This window comes from Andrographis paniculata, unplaced genomic scaffold (genome assembly GCF_009805555.1).
Source record: "Andrographis paniculata isolate CXL003 unplaced genomic scaffold, ASM980555v1 Contig5END, whole genome shotgun sequence".
In the NCBI taxonomy this organism is placed as follows: Eukaryota; Viridiplantae; Streptophyta; class Magnoliopsida; order Lamiales; family Acanthaceae; genus Andrographis; species Andrographis paniculata.
Window position 1 is genome coordinate 446832 of NW_026137595.1, and position 19289 is coordinate 466120.

The 19289-nt window shown below is 34.1% G+C and overlaps 3 protein-coding genes across 6 annotated transcripts; 2 read left to right on the top strand and 1 right to left on the bottom strand.

The window, feature by feature from the left end:
• Positions 1 to 5645: 5645 nt before the first annotated feature.
• Positions 5646 to 11921, top strand: LOC127258926 (ABC transporter C family member 4-like). 2 transcript variants are annotated; one of them, XM_051286003.1, is made up of 12 exons: positions 5646 to 5825; positions 5990 to 6038; positions 6242 to 8438; positions 8520 to 8840; positions 8930 to 9016; positions 9091 to 9708; positions 9786 to 9950; positions 10039 to 10333; positions 10433 to 10953; positions 11048 to 11111; positions 11221 to 11460; positions 11531 to 11921. In XM_051286003.1, the coding sequence occupies exons 3-12, from the start codon at positions 6342 to 6344 to the stop codon at positions 11629 to 11631; spliced, it is 4509 nt and encodes a 1502-aa protein (XP_051141960.1). In that variant the 5' UTR covers positions 5646 to 5825; positions 5990 to 6038; positions 6242 to 6341; the 3' UTR covers positions 11632 to 11921. The 2 variants fall into 2 exon arrangements, with proteins under 2 accessions (XP_051141960.1, XP_051141959.1); XM_051286002.1 differs by lacking the exon at positions 5990 to 6038.
• Positions 11922 to 12395: 474 nt separating this feature from the next.
• On the top strand, positions 12396 to 14029 carry LOC127258928 (nucleolar protein 16). The gene is made up of 3 exons (XM_051286007.1): positions 12396 to 12798; positions 13548 to 13669; positions 13746 to 14029. The coding sequence occupies exons 1-3, from the start codon at positions 12471 to 12473 to the stop codon at positions 13860 to 13862; spliced, it is 567 nt and encodes a 188-aa protein (XP_051141964.1). The 5' UTR covers positions 12396 to 12470; the 3' UTR covers positions 13863 to 14029.
• A 64-nt stretch (positions 14030 to 14093) lies between these two features.
• Positions 14094 to 17076, bottom strand: LOC127258927 (E3 ubiquitin-protein ligase BAH1). 3 transcript variants are annotated; one of them, XM_051286006.1, is made up of 8 exons: positions 16674 to 17076; positions 16475 to 16573; positions 16061 to 16383; positions 15262 to 15506; positions 14902 to 15156; positions 14650 to 14787; positions 14498 to 14556; positions 14094 to 14417 (listed from the first exon to the last, which is right to left on the bottom strand). In XM_051286006.1, the coding sequence occupies exons 3-8, from the start codon at positions 16257 to 16259 to the stop codon at positions 14312 to 14314; spliced, it is 1002 nt and encodes a 333-aa protein (XP_051141963.1). In that variant the 5' UTR covers positions 16260 to 16383; positions 16475 to 16573; positions 16674 to 17076; the 3' UTR covers positions 14094 to 14311. The 3 variants fall into 3 exon arrangements, with proteins under 3 accessions (XP_051141963.1, XP_051141962.1, XP_051141961.1); XM_051286005.1 differs by having other exon boundaries at positions 16061 to 16389; positions 16716 to 17075; XM_051286004.1 differs by having other exon boundaries at positions 16061 to 16389; positions 16674 to 17075.
• Positions 17077 to 19289: the final 2213 nt, after the last annotated feature.

Here is a 19289-nt window from a genome sequence, read left to right on the forward strand (position 1 = left end):
ATTATTGCAAATATATCATTTTCTTTTACTACTAATTAAGTTGAATTAAATGAAGGTTTAGCACACATCATGCATCCAACGGTCACCGTCACTCCATGCATACAACACACAAAATAACAAAACTACGATGAAGCATTCATGCCTTTATTTATTTATTTTTCTTTGTCCATCCATAAATTGACTCTAGAAAATGAGTGGTACTCGAAAGGACTCGTGCGCTCACTTTCTGTTTTAACATCATTTATTTTTTTATATTAAATATGATAAACTTATATTAATAATATAAAAATAATATTTTTCATTCAATTATTAATTGTTTTAAGTAGATTTTTTATGTCTCATTTTAAAATATTTTTTTAGAATTTTGTAATGTATTAAAAAAAATAATGATATATTATATTGGTTAGTAAAAATGTATATTTTTATGTATTAATTAATTATATATGTAATAATATATTTATAATTTAAATAAAAATTAAAAATATTTTATATTAATATATAATTACTATTACTAAAATAAAAAATACTTTTAAATAAAATATATAAAAAATAATATTTTGAATTAAGTATATATTACATTAATATATTTATATTTGTAAATAATATTTTATAGAAAATTGGGTCACCATCACCTACTACTACTACTAAATACTCATTTTGTCTAACATAAAATGTTTACTTTTTTTTTATTTCGATTTGTTTTATATAATTTAATTTTCTTTAAGAAATAATTATATATTTTAATTGTATTTTAATTTTTATAATTTATAATATTTAAATTTTAATTAAATTATTTTTATTACTTAATAATTATTTTTAATAATATATTTTTTAATTATTATTATTAATTACCATGATTGTGTTCTTTTATGGGTATTATTATTGAGATTTTTTTAAAAAAAATATCAAATCAAATAATTATTTTTTTATATTATACTAAATTTATTTTACATTCAAAATATCACATCAACTGACTATTTAAATTCAACATTTTAATGTTCAAAATAGATTTGAATTTTTGAACATTAAAATGTTGAATTTAAATAGTACTCCCTCCAACTCGGAACTATAATCTCGAAACTATAGTCTTGGTTGTGTTGGACACGGGTAAAAGTATAGATAAAAGACATTTATGCCCATGTAAGTGTATTACTGTAAAAGGTAGTGGCAATTGTGTAATAATAATGAAAGAGCAAGGGTAGTTATATAGTGATATAGTTATTTACGAAAATAAAACTATTATTTTAAAATAGACAAAATAATAAATAAAACTATTGTATTTGAACGAATCGAGTAATTTGTATATTCAGTACGGACGGTAGTAAGCAAAAATTCACAGAAGCTATTCTATTTACTGATCTGTGCGTGTCAAAAGTTTTTAACGCAGTATGACGTCATGCATGACGAGCTTTGATTTGACTGCATGCAGCGGAGAGCGAAATGGCAGTGGTTTCAATGACAGAAAATTCTGACCGTCGATTGCCAGATGCTTACGAAACGAACGATCAGCACTGTACTTACTTCCGGGACTTGTAGTCCTGAACGTTTTTTGGGAATCAGATGTGGCCCCACGGGTCCATGCACGCAACAAGTTGTAATAACAACCACATAAAGGTAGAAACTCGAAAATCAACAACCACATACTCGGGTTGTTGGAGTGATAGGAGTATGTATTTATTTGACTTTTACGTTGAATTAATATTTAATATATTTTTTTTAAGAAGTTCAACGTATATTTTTATTATTTATCTTCATCATATTCAAAAGTATAATAAAAATAATTATTTTAATATTAAAATAGTTTTTTTAATAAAATTAAAACCATATTATTATATATACAATTAATTTATATATAAAATTAAAAATATAAAAATTACATGGTATATTTCACTAATAATAAAAATATTATATTATTTTTAATCTATTACAAAATTTCAAACAACTCATGTAAATTGAGACGGAGATAGTAGATAATAAAATAGTAAAAAGATGAAAAGATAATTATATTTTAAAATTAATTTAGTTTTTAGCGACATTATTTATAATATTGTATAAATTTTAGTTGTATTTTGTATTAAAATAAAATATATATATATTTTTTTATTAAAAATTGACGGACATTTTCCTATGAAATGATTATATATGATTAGAACAAATGAAGTATCATAGTAACCAAAATATTTATTTATTATTTTTATGCAGTATTTTATGTTGTGTAATCTATTCTAATAATTCTTACTGTTTGATTTTCTCTTTTTTTTTTTTTTTTTATTAGAAATAATTTTATCAATCATGTTTGTAAAGATAAAGGGTTTGTTTATTTACTATTTTGATTTGATTTTTTTTTAACATAAAATATAAAAAATTATGTTGATATTATAATAAATAATACTCCCTCCGTCCCATATAATTTGTCCCTATTTTTTATTTTCGTCCGTCCCACATAATTTGTTCTTTCCTTTTTTGAAAAATTAATTATACACTTTAATCATATTTTAAAATTTAAAATTTAAATTTTTTTAATTTTAATTAAACTATTTAGTTATCTTAATTTTAATTTATAATTATTTTTACTAAATAATAATTATTTTTAGTAATACATTTCTTAATTGCTTACTGATTATACTTTACCTAAATTCATGTATCCACAGTAATAGACCCATATTACATGGGACGGATGAAATAATATTTTATATTGAATATTAAGTTTTATAGAATGACAAATATAAATATTGAAACTCTTGTTGAAAAAAAAAAAAAGAAAAAACAAATAAACAAACTCAAAAAAATTACAAAATTTTTAAAATTATTTTAAAATAAAAATAATACGAGTAGGAAATATATTTAAAAGGGGGAGACTTATATGAAAATGAAGAAAAGCAACTAACGCATTACAATTGACTGACGGACCATATCGGCCAAAAGTGTACAAATCATTGTCGGCCACATTGTGGAATTGATATTAAAATTAATATATATATATATATATATGGAAAAAACACCAGAAGAAATTGCATAATATATGCAACTTGCAATTTCAGTAGCAAGTTCGGTTGATTTGGCAGAAGATTACTATATAAATTGGCGAATATGCTGTTTCAAAAAAATTATTTTTAATCAATTAATTACATAAAATAACGATTATATTTTATAATTTATGAATATATTTTATATTCATAAACAAAAACTTGTATATATTTAATAGAATTTTATAGAAAAAAATTAATTATAATAATCCCTCACTCCGCCTATAAAGGTCACTTTTATCTTTTGCGTTATTGTACTTAACATTCAAAATATTTTTATATTTGTATAATTTTTTGTGCAAATGTCTTTCTATCAGTATTATAAGACACTAATGAAAGTATTTTAACAATTTTTTATAATTTATACTGATATAATAATTAATATTCAAATATCAACAAGCAAAAAGTAAATAAGACCCTCGTAGACGGAAAGGAGGTAGTACATTTTTATTCTCATAATTTGATTAAAATTAAATTATTGTGTGGTATACAATATATTGTTAGATAAGTAAAATATTTATCAGTAATATATATGATATTTAAAATAATTAAAATAGCCATATATATATATATTTTTTAATATATCATATACAAACTGAATTTTTATAATTTTATTTTTAAATATTATATAAGTAACTGACTTGTAAGATTCTCCTTTTTTGCTAGTTTTAATAGGGATCCACAATCGTGTATATCGACTATTTTATTCAATATAAAGATACTGCTGACTACAGGCTTTGTTTCAAAATCATAAGTGGAGCTTGTCGCAAATTAGTCCCATAAGTGAAATATTTTCGTTGTTTTAGTCCTCCGGCGCCGGAGACGCCCGCGTGGCTCGCCGGATGTGACATGTCCGCCAGGTGTCCAGCCAGGTCAGCGACACCTGGCAGACATGTGGATTTTTTTTTCATTTTTTTTTCATTTTTTTATAATTGGATCAAATAAAAAAATAAAAATAAATTAAAAATAAATTAAAAGTATTTTTTTTAAAAAAATTAAAAATGAAAAAAATAATAAAAAAATCCACGTGTCCGCCAGGTCAGCGACACCTAACGGACACGTCACATCCGACGAGCCACGCGGACGTCTCCGGCGCCGGAGGACTAAAACAACAAAAAATTTTCACTTATGGGACTAATTTACAACAAGCTCCACTTACGGGACTAAAATGATAAGAATGTAAGATTACGAGATTAAAAATACAGTTTATCAAAAAAATAAAATAAATACACCAATACAATACGAGCAGTGCTATCCGCTATAATCGTTGAAGTGGAAAATAGATTTGACAGGGTTTTATTGATTAGTTCTATACTTTTTAATATTTTAAATATTATTTTATTTGTAACCTATGTTAATAGGAAGCCTGGTTGTAAATAAGTAGCATTGACGTGTGGATATAAATAAGACAGACAAGGACAAAGAATTAAAAAAAAAAATAAATGACGAGGACAATAAATGTTCACCTAAACTTTCATCGGCAATGAATGTAACAAAAAAAAAGAAAGAAAATCATGTTCATAAGATAGTTGGATGTAATTGAGGCAACCGGACCGTTCAACTTTTGACGTGACCAAGAAAATGACGTATATAAATTTAAATCTTCGATGATCTTTCTAAAAAAAGATTCAAAATATTTTTAAAAAAATTATACATTAAATACACACACGTGGCGAGCTCTTAAACGCTCCTTAAGAAGTAATGACTCATTCCTGGTGACATTGGCATGTTGAGTTGTGTTTTGAAAATTTCTTTTGGTATTATATAATCCATAATAAAGTTGTATATCTTAAACCGCAATATAGTATTCTGACGCTCTGTTTCTTTTTAATTTAATTTGATCCAACTACATATAAAAATCAAATTATTTTACCATATAATAAGATAAATTTAAAATAATAAATAAATATAAAAAGTATTAGTAATTATAGGGAGGATCCACGATTACTTAAAAAAAAAAAAAACTACACCTAACCCGTGTACAGTCAACTAATATAATGCCCATGCTTACCATCTATAATTGTAATTATGTAGACTATTTATTTATTATATTTTACTCTCTCCGTCCCAAATATCGTGTTTGCTATACTGTAGATACTGTATTTTACGAGGGATGTAATTAGTAGATAATTAAGAATGTATTAGTGAAAATAATTATCCTATAATATAAATAATTATAAATTAAGATTAAGATAACTAATTAGTTTAATTAAAATTAAAAAAAAAATTAAAAAGTTTTAAATGAGATTAAAGTGTATAATATTTTTTTCAAAAAAGAAAGTGACATGATATGTGAAACGAATAGAAAATATGAATATAGTATCTAGGACGGAGGAGTATTTAATAAAGAAGGGTTGTTGGGCGCAATTCCAGTTACCTATTAATCTGCTTTAAAAAAAAAAAAAATGTATAAAGAGATGTGTAATTTTATTTTAAAAAAATGTATGTATATATTTCAAACTATTCGCAATTTACTTGCAGCACACTCTCTACATGTAAACAAGATTATTAATTAATATAAAAAAAAATTATTAATTAATATAAATAAATTTACAATAAAATAAAAAATATACTATAAAATTCATTATCATTAAATGACAAATCAACTCAGTTTCTCCATGCATATGTATCCCGTGTGAAGCTGATTGTTCTTCCATTCTCTCTCTCTCTCTCTACTTTCGCTGTGAAACGGAGGGACATCTTCGTTGGTAGAGTCCAACTTGGATACTGTGGAGAATAATCTGAGTCTTCTTCATAAATACGTGCTGGAATTCTTCTCCTCCGTTGCTACAGCGCCAGGTATTCAATAATGATATATATCCAAGTTTTCTTCAATCTGCCTGTATTTTTATTTTTTTTTTGTTTAATGTTTTCAGTTCCTGAATCTCAGCAGCAAGTCGTTGGATTGATTTGGTGTTTTATTTTCTGCTGATTTTGTCTTATTATTATTATTTTATCTTCAGTGCGAACTTTCTTCCATTGGCCGTCGTCTCCGTTTGGCGCAGTGGAAAAGTATAATTGCTTTTGCTTCTTGTCAATTTTTTATTTTTTATTTTTTTAATGTCTATTGCTTTTCAGAGGTTTTCCGTAATGTCGTGTGTAGTTAAAGATAGCCACGAAGCTTTATTGGATACCTAGTTTATGCTAATATTTGGCAGTTATTGATTAGTCAAAAATTTTATGTTTCTGTTTGGCGGTGTTTCTGAATTTTGCAGAAGGCTAAGCATGAAGATTGGTGGAAGCACTGAATAGAGGAGGAATCAAATTCCATTTTTTTGTGGAGAAGAGTTCACACGTTGGAATTTGGTGTCAACTATGGCATCATCTTCCTGGATCACCACACTTTCCTGCTCCATCTATGTGGTGCAATCGTCGAGCAGTTCATCTGTATCTTCCACGGTCATTCAATGGCTGAGATTCATTTTTCTCTCCCCCTGTCCCCAAAGAGCTCTCCTGTCTATTGTGGACGTTATTTTCTTAATTCTGATACTCGCCTTCGCTGTTCTTAAGCTGAAATCGAGATCGGCTTCTAGTAGTCAACACAATTCTGAGATTCACGATCCTCTCATTGGAAACAAGAGAGTTGTTGTAAGCACCAATTTATGGTTTAGAATCACTCTCTCTGCCACAGCAATCTTGGCAGTTTGCTCCACTGTCTTATGCATTTTGGCCTTTGTTAGAGGTGCTGAATTTCCATGGACGACAATAGATGGTTTGTATTGGCTGTTTCAAGCATTGGCTCATGCAGTGATTGTTGTTTTGATTGCTCATGAGAAGAGGTTCAAAGCAGCCACACATCCATTGATTCTTCGGATATATTGGATTGTGGAATTTGTCATTCTAACACTCTTATTTGCATCTGCTCTTGTGAGATTGATCTCTTTTCAGGGCAGTGGTTCTGATTTGAGAGCAGACGACATTGGTTCGATCATCGTGCTCCCTTTCTCAATTATCCTTGTTATTGCAGCGGTACGAGGCTCTACCGGTGTTGAGCTTTCGATTTCTGATTCAGACATGATATCTAATGACATATCGGATCCTCTGTTGGATAAATCAAATGTAACTGGCTATGCTTCTGCGTCGATCTTGTCTATCGCATTTTGGTTTTGGATGAATCCTCTTCTAGAGAAGGGTCGTAAAGAGCCCCTCAAAATCGATGATGTACCTTCTCTTGCAACGGAGCACAAAGCCGAGCTATTGTCGCAGAGGTTTCTAAGGAACTGGCCGAAGCCAGAGGAGAAATCTAAGCACCCTGTCCTCAAGACATTGGTTCGAAGCTTTTGGCTGCACCTTGTCTTAACTGCTCTTCTTGCAGTACTTCGACTTTCGGTGTTGTACATTGGACCTACTCTCATCCAGAAATTCGTTGCTTATACTTCCGGGGATAGGAGTTCTCCTTTTGAAGGATACTACCTTGTTGGCATTCTATTGATGGCCAAGTGTGTCGAGGTTATGAGCTCTCATCAATTCAACTTCCATACGCAGAAACTAGGAATGCTTATCCGTTCAACGCTTATTACTTCTTTGTATAGGAAAGGTTTGAGGTTGTCCGGATCTGCCAGACAGGATCATGGAGTTGGACAGATTGTAAACTACATGGCAGTGGATGCTCAACAGCTTTCAGACATGATGTTGCAGCTGCATTACTTGTGGCTTATGCCATTGCAGATTCTGGTGGCTTTGTGCATCCTTTATCAGTACCTTGGGGTGTCTACACTTGCAGCGTTCGCGGGACTCGCTGTAATAATTCTTTTTGTGTTGTTTAGCAACAAGAGGAACAATTGGTTCCAGTTCAATCTTATGAAGAATCGGGACTCGAGAATGAAGGCTACGAACGAAATGCTGAACTACATGAGGGTGATCAAATTCCAGGCATGGGAAGAACACTTCAAGAAAAGGATTCAATCGTTTCGGGAGATTGAATATGGATGGCTGACCAAATTTACGTTCACTCTGTCTGGAAATATCATCGTTCTTTGGAGCACGCCGGCAGCTATTGCAACCATCACTTTCGGAAGCGCGCTCCTGTTTGGCTTCCCGCTTACGGCGTCTACAGTCTTCACGGCAACCTCGCTGTTGAAGTTGTTGCAGGAGCCAATCAGGACTTTCCCGCAATCACTTATCTCACTTTCACAGGCTGTCATTTCTCTTGAAAGGCTCGATCGGTTCATGACTAGCAAGGAGTTGGTGGACGACTGTGTGGAACGAGTTGAGGGCTGCGATGGAGATGTTGCTGTGGAAGTGAAGAATGGGAGCTTCAGCTGGGAAGACGACAATGGAGGCGAAGCCTTGAAATGCTTAAATATCAATATAAGGAAAAAGGAACTTGCAGCTATAGTTGGGACAGTGGGATCAGGGAAGTCTTCTGTTCTTGCCGCGATTCTCGGCGAAATGAACAAACTATCGGGAAAGGTACGTTTGATTGATTCAGCCTACTAACAGCAGTCGAAGTAAAACAGCATTTATGTATGTTTGTCTGTCTGTATCATGCAGGTTAGAGTATGCGGAAGCACTGCCTACGTTGCGCAAACAGCGTGGATTCAGAATGGGACGATTGAAGAAAATATACTGTTTGGCTTGCCAATGAACCGGCAAAGATACAAGGAGGCTATCCGCGTTTGCTGCTTGGAGAAAGACTTAGAGGTTATGGAGTTTGGAGATCAAACTGAGATCGGGGAGCGCGGCATCAATCTCAGCGGCGGCCAGAAACAGAGGATTCAACTTGCCCGAGCAGTTTATCAGGATTGTGATATTTACTTACTGGATGATGTGTTTAGCGCCGTCGATGCTCATACCGGATCAGAAATATTCAAGGTACCTCTTAGTTATCTCCATTAAATGACGTATATTCATTTAAGCTTAAGCTTTTAGGTGAAATGAAATGGACCTATGATCCGCTGCAGGAATGTGTTAGAGGAAGTCTTAGAGACAAGACCATCCTACTAGTAACTCACCAAGTCGATTTCTTGCACAATGTCGACCAGATCTTGGTACGTAAGAAGCTTTAAACTTGTGCATGACTATGTAATGTAAGCGTAGTGACATTCAATTGCTTTGAAAACAGGTTATGAGAGAAGGAATGATTGTGCAATCTGGTAAGTACAACAACCTACTCGAATCCGGCATGGATTTCAAGGCCTTAGTATCTGCCCACGAAGCCTCCATGGAACTTGTTGATGTGGAAACAAGCGAGAGCAAACCTTCCCCGGCTGTCACCACTCAACGTTCGTTCAAACAAGAAGAAAATGGCGGCAATGATTCGCAAGAACATGGCGACTCCCATGGGAGAAGCTCTAAGCTTATTAGGGAAGAAGAAAGAGCTCAAGGGAGAGTCAGCTTGCAAGTTTACAAGCAATACTGCGCCGAGTCGTTTGGTTGGTGGGGAGTTGTGGGGATGATCTTCTTCTCGATAACATGGCAGGGAACTCTAATGTCGAGCGACTACTGGTTAGCTTACGAAACTTCAGATGATAAAGCGTCGTCGTTCAGTCCATCCCTTTTCATTACAGTGTATGCTATCCTCTCCGGACTTGCCATTCTCCTGGTTCTTGCAAGAACCATGCTCGCTGCGGTTATGGGACTAAAGACCTCTCAGATCTTCTTCAGACAAATCCTACACAGCATTCTGCACGCTCCCATGTCATTCTTCGACACCACGCCGTCTGGAAGGATTTTAACTCGGGTAAGCATTGAAACTATGGCTTTATAGCCATTTTAGAACTGTAATACGACATTAATTGTATTGTTCTACTTGCGCAGGCGTCGACAGATCAGACGAATGTCGACGTTCTTATCCCTTTTTTTACAAGCATCACCCTTTCTATGTATATGACACTGCTGAGCATCATCATCATCACTTGTCAATACGCATGGCCTACTTTTATCCTTGTGGTTCCGCTCCTTTGGCTTAACATCTGGTACCGGGTACGCTGTCTGAAATGTTGCCGGTTTTCTTGTCTGAAATCTTGATGCGTATAGGATTAACGGGCGTATGTTTCGACTTTTGGCGCAGGGCTATTATCTATCCACGTCGCGCGAACTGACTCGATTGGATTCGATCACAAAGGCACCGGTCATTCATCATTTCTCCGAGAGCATCACTGGAGTAATGACGATTCGCTGCTTCAGGAAGCAGGGGAGCTTCTGCAACGAAAATGTGAATCGTGTGAATGCGAATCTTCGAATGGATTTTCACAACAACGGATCGAACGAATGGCTGGGAATTCGTCTCGAGCTAATCGGATGCTTCATTCTATGCATGTCCGCGCTGTTCATGATCATCCTCCCTAGCAGCATCATCAAGCCAGGTGCATTTCTTACACCCTCCGATTCCCCCCCCCAACCATTCTAAATTTGTTCGAAATGTTAATGTAATGAACACTACTTCACCTGCCTTGATTCTCCAGAGAACGTCGGCTTGGCTCTCTCCTACGGATTGTCTCTCAACGCGGTGATGTACTGGTCTGTATACACGAATTGCTTCCTCGAAAACAAGATGGTTTCGGTCGAGAGGATTAAACAGTTCACGGTGATACCATCCGAGGCCGAGTGGACGAAAAAGGACCCTCTTCCTCCACCTAACTGGCCGTCACAAGGCAACGTCGAGCTCAACAACTTGCAGGTCAGATACCGTCCGGACACACCTTTAGTACTTAAAGGGATCACTTTAAACATAACCGGAGGCGAGAAGATTGGTGTCGTTGGGCGGACAGGCGGGGGCAAGTCTACTCTGATTCAGGTCTTGTTTCGACTGGTCGAGCCATCGGATGGGAAGATAATCATCGATGGAATCGACATCTCTACGTTAGGCCTTCATGACCTCAGGTCCCGATTCGGGATTATTCCTCAAGAGCCGGTTCTCTTCGAAGGAACTGTGCGAAGCAACATAGATCCCACAGAGCTGTACACAGACGACGAAATATGGCAGGTTAGGAGTTCTACCGTTCTCCTGTTTTCTTACTACATCATCGATCGTACAGTAAGTCAGTAAGTAACGTTTTTATTCCGGCCTTATTTTGTAGAGCCTCGAACGATGCCAGCTTAAGGATGTCGTGGCTGCGAAGCCAGGGAAGCTCGACTCGCCGGGTATATATATATATACATATCGAATAGTATTGAAATGCATATACTTGGAGTTATTTCTTCGAGTTTAAATTTTTAGGTGAAATAATCATTTATTAATATATTTTGTTAGTCCTGGACAACGGAGACAACTGGAGCGTGGGGCAGAGGCAGCTGCTGTGCTTAGGGAGAGTGATGCTGAAACGAAGCCGGCTGCTATACATGGACGAAGCGACGGCGTCGGTGGACTCGTACACGGATGGAGTGATCCAGAAGATCATCAGGGAGGACTTTGCTGCGTGCACTATCATCAGCATTGCCCACAGAATACCGACCGTGATGGACTGCGACCGCGTGCTCGTCATCGATGGAGGTCGTGGAATAACTTCCATTTGTTATTGTTGTTGTTGTTATTGTGAATTGATGATCTGTTGATGTTGCAGGAAGAGCAAAGGAGTTCGACAAACCGGGTCGGCTGCTGGAAAGGCCGTCGCTGTTTGGGGCGTTGGTCCAAGAGTACGCGAATAGATCGTCGGAGGTTTGAAATGTATTCTCGACTATGGAGATGGAGGAGGATTGGGTTCTCTTACTTACTTGAAATGAAATGAGTGAAAAGATCGATTAATGATGCATTTATGGCATGGCATGACATTCTTGTGGTTGGAGTTGGAGAGGGATAATGAGGAGTAAAGAACTTAAGACGAATGTAATAAGTTATGCATTTACGTACGTACTTACCATTTCATTTCATTTCATTGTGGCTAAATACCATCTTTTTGTTTCCTTTTAAATTACTACTACTAGGATTTAACTAAATTTAATATTGGACTCCAACTTAGAGTGTGCTTGTTTTTTAAATGTTTTTTGATTTTGTCTTTAATCTGTTTGCTTGTGATTTGCGTTTTAAATTATTACTATTAGTTGCTAATTAGTACTCCTTCAGTTCCAAAAACTATAGTATGTGTTGTGTTTCGGAATTTAAAAAATATTGACATTATATTGATGGTGTAAAAGGTATGGGTAAAAGACTTTTTTTGCAAAGGTAATTCTAACTATAGTATGTGTTGTGTTTCCGGAATTTAAGTGATTGTGGTAAAAAGTATGGGTAAAAGACGAAGAGAGTAATAAAAAATATATATATATTTTTAAAAATATTACATAATAATTATTTAAATTAAAAAAATTAAATTAATACTTTATTTTAAATTACAAAATCTGAATCAAGATTGATTGTAAATTAATGAAGTAATTGTTATTATAAAAAAATAATGGACTGAAAAGAAAAAGGTTTGTGCAATACTATTATTATTCTCCTTAAACCCACGCCACTCCCAATTCTGCAAAACCCTAATTCGCGGCGAAGAGGAGGAGGGTGGCGATACAATGGGTGGTTCTCGGCGGAAGTACAAGAGATCGAGGGCGAAAGTGCGAGTCGGCTTGCTGAAGAAGAACCCTCACATATTCAAGCCGGCGTTCAATCTTCCTCCGAAATTGAAGACTCTGTTGGAACCTCTTTCCAAGTGGGATGAGAAGGGCAGCGTCATCGAGAATTACAAGTCCTTTGGCGTCGTCTCCAACCCTAATTTTCTCGGCGTACGAGCCCGCACCTCTCACATGGTTGAGAGTGATACCTTGCAGATGCCCCCGCCCGACGACGGGCCCGTACCCGAGTTCGAGCCCATCGACAGCGGCAGCGACCTTGAGGAAGATGGTTAGTTCTTTGCCTGTCACTTTATCTTTTTTCTTCAAATGTTTTTATCGTTGCTGTGTATTGCTCTAGTGATTTTACTTTAATTTTCTCTTCGCCCCTGTAATCTGGAATGTTTCAATTTGTTAACTTCTCTGCCATTCAGAATGTTTCCACTGTTCGGTATGGCAGAATGCCTTTAGATATTCAGATGAATTAATTGCTTCTACTGGCATTTAGGAAAATCTTTTTTAATCGTATGTTTAAAAGGCAGAAGAGGTAATCCATAAGCCCGGTATGATCCTTTTTAATGTTTTGCTGGTGGAAATATTGGGATTATCTCTTTTTGCTGAATTTCCTAATAATGCTCAGCCACTCTTCCATATACTTTTTTTCTTTCTCGATTTTGAAAATTTCAGGAGCTTCATTTGTTCCTGGGATCTCGAGATAAACAAGATGTAATATATATGTGTGTAATTGTGTATCTAACTAGGTTGTTTCATGATTGATTATCCATTGCATATATCTAACTGGATTGTATCTCTTTGCAAGTGTTTGCTTTACTGTTGTGCTTTTCATCCTACTAAACGATTCACAGATAAACACTTTATTATCGGTTTCCTTTCCTTATTAAAATCCATCATTTCTTGTTAACGAAATCCACCCGTTTCAATTGTTCACTTTTACGACCTGTAAGCTAAATTTGTAAGCCACTTGAAGTTAAGATCATTCTTCCTATGCGAACTAACTTCATCCATTGTGAACTAATGCAGATTTAAAGTCGGCTTTGGGGAAGAAGCGGGCTGATGGCCAACACCACTCCCTTCAACCACTTACAGCTATGCAGCGTGTTCATGTCCGTCGCCTGGTGGAGAGATATGGCGATGATTATGAGGTATGCCGGATGGTGGGCTAGTACTCTTTTATACAATACTACTATACTTGTATCCAACAATTTCGTTGTTTTGCAGAGCATGTTCATGGACACCAAATTAAACAAGATGCAACACTCTATAGCAACGCTGAAGAAACTGTGCCAGCGATATCATACGTTCAAAGATAAAAACCCGATGCTAGTGGGCACTTAACAGGTTCAACAACAATTTTGCTCTGCCTGGTAGTAACAGATCTTAAGCCTATCAAATCAAATTCTCAGGTGCTTATTCTAGTTAGGGACCTGTGATCTTGGATTTACCAATTGTTACTTTCTTGTCAAGAATTTTACTTTGAAAGGTATATGGCACTTTTGAAGTTATTCCTAAGCTATATGTTGATTGAGGCCATTTTCTTGATAGAATGAATGCTAGGGGAACTTAATATGAATAATAAAATCACTGAATTTGAGAATAGACAGATGAAGGCAAGAAGGGGGTTGGTTTGTATTACAAACCACACGGTTTAAACTACTTTACAATCCATGCTCTTATTGGTGAAATAAGTACTAGAGCATTTCTCACACAACAAACATGTTTCTTGACAATAATTTAACAACATACTGCATCAACAAAGCCAAGAAGAGTTGAAGGGATGATCATCATCAGATACCCATGAATAGACGGCACTGCGACTCCCAATGCTCCTTCGCCTGCTGTACTCGCTCCCTCTTCTCGGATTTGCGCCGTTCTTCCCAATATTCGGGACAACTGTCCCGATGCATTAAGTAAGTAAATATTCACTGAATTTTGAACATAACAGTGTAGACACAATTTCTAGGTTTTATTACCTTCGGTTTAATAGAACATGAAGCTCTTCCAAATGCGCCGCAGCCTCATACACTCCTTCCTGCAATCGATCGTGAATAAATGAGATTAGTTCCATCCAGATCACATGAAAGCTTCAAGGCAGGACATGACACGATTACAAGTAGCATTATACCTCTCGACATATCGGACATTTCTTTTTCGGGCTTGCTGCTCTCAATCCATCCACTATGGTCACCGATGCGGCTCTGCAGGCACAGATGTAGCAGAACATGTGACCACAAGTAAGGGAAACTGGATCGAAAAGGGTCTCCTGTTCACCATCAAAAAAATTGAACGTAAGTGGTGTTAAGAAATAAAACACATCATTCAGCAGTTAATGGTAAAATGCAGTTCTCCTATGAATAAGCAAAATAGATACACTCACCAAGCATATGGCGCAGGTCAAGTCGATGTCAAGCTTGACCGAATCCAAGAGTCTGCAGGATAGAGATGGTTTGCCATCAGCGAACGCAAGAGAACACCCTTCGAAAAGTGCAGGGGTGTCCCTTGAATTGACCTTAGACTCTCTCAAGTTTATATGGAAGGCCATGAGCTCACATAGCCATGGAGATTGAAGGATTTCGATGTGCATACTTTGCGCTTGCGACTTGAATGCTTGACCTTGCTTAGAATAGTGAATCTGCAATGAAAAAGAACAATTAAAAATCAAGCTCTACAAACATAGAAACACATTTCACAGAAAGCAAGCAAGAACTGCAAATGAACCAACTCCCATTTTACCAACCTTGTCGTATTTCTTAAGTATTTTTCGCATGGCAACGGCATTAATGATGGCATAAGTAACGAGGTTCCTCCCATCTTGAATGAGGGCAACATGATTTCCTTGTAATTTCTCTTTGAACCACATAAGACACTTCCCGAAACCCGAAGATAGGTGTAGCTCAAGCAATTTTTGAGCACTCTCGTTGAAGAATCCTACCACTGCAGACATTTCCTCAAGGAGTGCAGGAAAAAAGGTCCCATCACAAACTGCAATGCACATAAGAAAATCTGAATCAAAACAACAAAAAGAACTTGACATCTCTGTCGCAAATCTATCTGTTCGACACAAACCTTCAACAATAAAAAGTAAAATCCACGCCGAAATTCGAATTTTATTTTTATAACTCGAAGACTTGGAAAAAATCCTCTTAAGTTATAACATGAGTGCAAGAAAAAGTAAAATACAAGAAAAGTGGTCGATTGAAGATACCTTGAATTTACACATTTATAGGCAACTTTTCGGTCAGCGCACGAAAATTCAAACCGATTTGGATCAAAAAATGGAGTTGGGCGATTTGGGAAGTAAATTAAAATTAGCTCCACCTATGGCCGAATTTTGTAGGTTAACACTATCCTAATACTATGCTTGCAGCATTGCATCAAATTCTTGGAATGACTTACCATCTTTACCCAAGGCAAATATATGAAAACCATTACATTAAGACTACAGAACAAATAGGATAAGACATCTTTCTTCATATTCATGTAGAGTGAGGAAATGAAGACTAAAAATCAAGAAAAGGTGCTCTTGAATGGAGTACCTGGGCAGTGCTGTGGGCAATTGGAAGAATCATGAGTCTCAGACTCGTTAGTCTGATCGCCAACATCATTTCTGCCATAATCAATCTGCCTTCTGCACCTCTTCAAAATCTTCTTCAGCTTCTTGAACCCAACACCAGGCAATTTATTCTTGCCCTGTACTCCTTGCATGTACTCCTCGTATTTCTTACAGAACTTCATAATTTCCTACTCTTCCCAACCAAGAAACAATCCCCTTGAGAATCATACCAATCGAAACCCTTTCTTCCCCAATTGTATGAAACCTATTTATACCGCGATTCACATAATCCTCGTCGCAGTATAACTGCACCTGACGTGTATAGATTATATATAGACTGAAATGGATTGGTTCTCGAATATTCACGGAAATTGTCGCAACAAACCGTATAGATTACCTTTATACTTTACAGCAACACGGAAAACAATTTGACAAAATCACCTGACTTTAAAGCCGCCGTCGCCTTCAGATTTAGTCGCCCCACATGACGACATACCTAGATTGATTATTATTCGATATAAACGAAATGAATGAAGCAAAGGACAGTGGAAGTAAAAGAAAGAGGCTATTAAACAAAACAAATAATAAAATATTACCCCAAATACAGATATTTACTGGCAAATCGACACATTTTTTACCCGGAACTGTAAAAAGTAGTGTTGGTGGTATCAACGGTGCATCAGATTGAAAGTGGAATTCAGATCGGGCGATTTGTTTTCCTGACCACGTTAAATTCGCAAGGACATGGCGATGCAATTGATTAACAAACCTAACCTACCCTACTGGCCACACCAGTCACCACCACGTCAGAATCGGAGATGGAAAAAGTAAAAAAGTGGCACTGCGTGGTCATAGCAGAAAACAATGGATCTGATGGTGCGCCTGTAGTTGTTCCCCCCTTTTTAGCTGAAGATTTCCTTCGTCTCCGGCGTGGCGTCTACGTAAGTTCATGAATCGGATGCTCTGTCGGTCCTTATCCCTAAACAGTAAGGATTCCAATGGTCTGCTATGCTCTAATCTAATGTGCACACATTGAAACAAATGAATTAATAATATTTTGAATTAAAAAAGTTATATATTTATTAAATAAAATTTAAATTTTAAACATATATCTCTTGATAGTTTATAAGGATTCATAAAATAAGATTGAACAGATGTACATTTAAATTAAATAAAAACATTTTAAAAATATTACTCTATTCAATAGCATAGAGTGTAAGTATTTTCATTCAGGCATCATTTCTTTTTAAAAAAGAAAAATAATTATACACATAATTTATAATTTTATATTTAATTAAAATATTTAATTATTTTAATTTTAATATATAATTATTTTTACTAATATACCTCTTAATTAAAATTGGCCTAAATTTTCATATTTTCCACGCTTTAGAGTAAAATACAGTAAATATATTCTCATCATGTGTTCTTTTTAGTTTATTAATAACTTTTTATGATTATAATATTTTAAAAAAATTGTTTGAACAAAAATTATAAATTAAAAAATCAAGGGGAACAGGACTTTAAAATATATTTGGTGGAAGTTTATAATATTCAAAAAATATATATAGATGGTTTATTATTATTATTAATATGTAAACAATAATTTTTGTTCAATAAATTATTGGTCCGATTAGCCGGGTAATATGTTTGCATATATTAAGTGTGAAATACTCCCTCCGTCCCAGATACCATGTCCACGTTGTCGTTTCTGTCAGTCCCACTTACCATGTCACTTTTTTTTTTTGGAAAATGATTACACACTTTAATTTTATTTTATATTTTTAAATTTTATTTTTTTAATTTTAATTAAACTAATTAGTTATCTTAATCTTAATTTATAATTATTTATATTATAAAATAATTATTTTCACTAATACATTCTTAATTATCTACTAATTACACTACTCCTAAAATACAGTGTCTACAATGTAGCAGACACGATACGTGGAACCGGGGAGAGTAATTAATTGTTGGAGGGACAGTAACCATAGCATAGTGGGATTTGGTTGTTGAAATAATACAGTAATTACTAATTAATGGGAATCTAATCATTACGATTAAATGTAACACGTTGTTGCTAAATTATAACAACCATTGATAGTGGATCAGCCTTTAATTAAAGTAGCCACCACAAAATGCCAATGCATATGTATAGTAAATTAAATTTAAATTTAAATTTCTCACATATTCTTAAATGTCAAAAATGAAATGATTATCATTAGATTTTGATTATTATTATTTTTTATATAGCGTGACAACGCGGAACCTAGTAGTATCTACATTAGGCTCGATGTAACACTCAGGGATTAATAGTATGTAAACTAGGTTCGAACTAAAATCTGGGGACTGTATTGTTATTATCATTATTTTTTATAAAATCATATTTGTAATTACTATTTTTTTATAAAGTAAAATTTCAAATTACACGCAATAATATGCAAAAATGCGGCAGCTATATAATCCATATATAAAAATTCAGTTGACAAACCCAAGTTAAATTATAAAAATAAAAACAATATATTTATATTTATATATCCATGGATTCTTGGATCCTCAGCCACATTACAAATTGTGGGGATTATTTTTATTATAATAAAATTTTGAATTGAAATCATTTCCGATGTAACATTAATAGATAATAATTTAATATTTTAATAGTAAAAAATTTAACAAAACTCACTACTAAACGCACATGTAGATTTGCCATGTTTGTGTATTACTTTTTGTATTTAAATTTTAATTTAAATAATATATTGATATAATATTTTGTAAAAGTATATATTCCCTCTATCTATAAGCATATATTTTATCAATTTTTACTTGTTCAAATACAAAATATATATATATATTTTTAATATAATATACAGTGATCCTACTGTACATTAGAAATACCATCATATTATACTTATTTACATAGATATTTTACCTATAAAATAATCTTTACATATAAAACTATCATAAAGTAAATACTTACTTTTTTAATGGAGACATGAGTATAAAATTCAAAATGCAAGATGGTCGAAAACAACACGGAGGGTGATTGTTTGTGGGTTTTAATTTCAGATTTAATATTTGAATAATAAAAATTTTAAATTGAAATAATAATATAATGTGATAATAGGTGTTAATATGATATTTTAAATATAAAATTAATTTTTATTATAAAAAAAAAATATTTGATTTGATTTTTTTTTAAAAAAAATAATAAT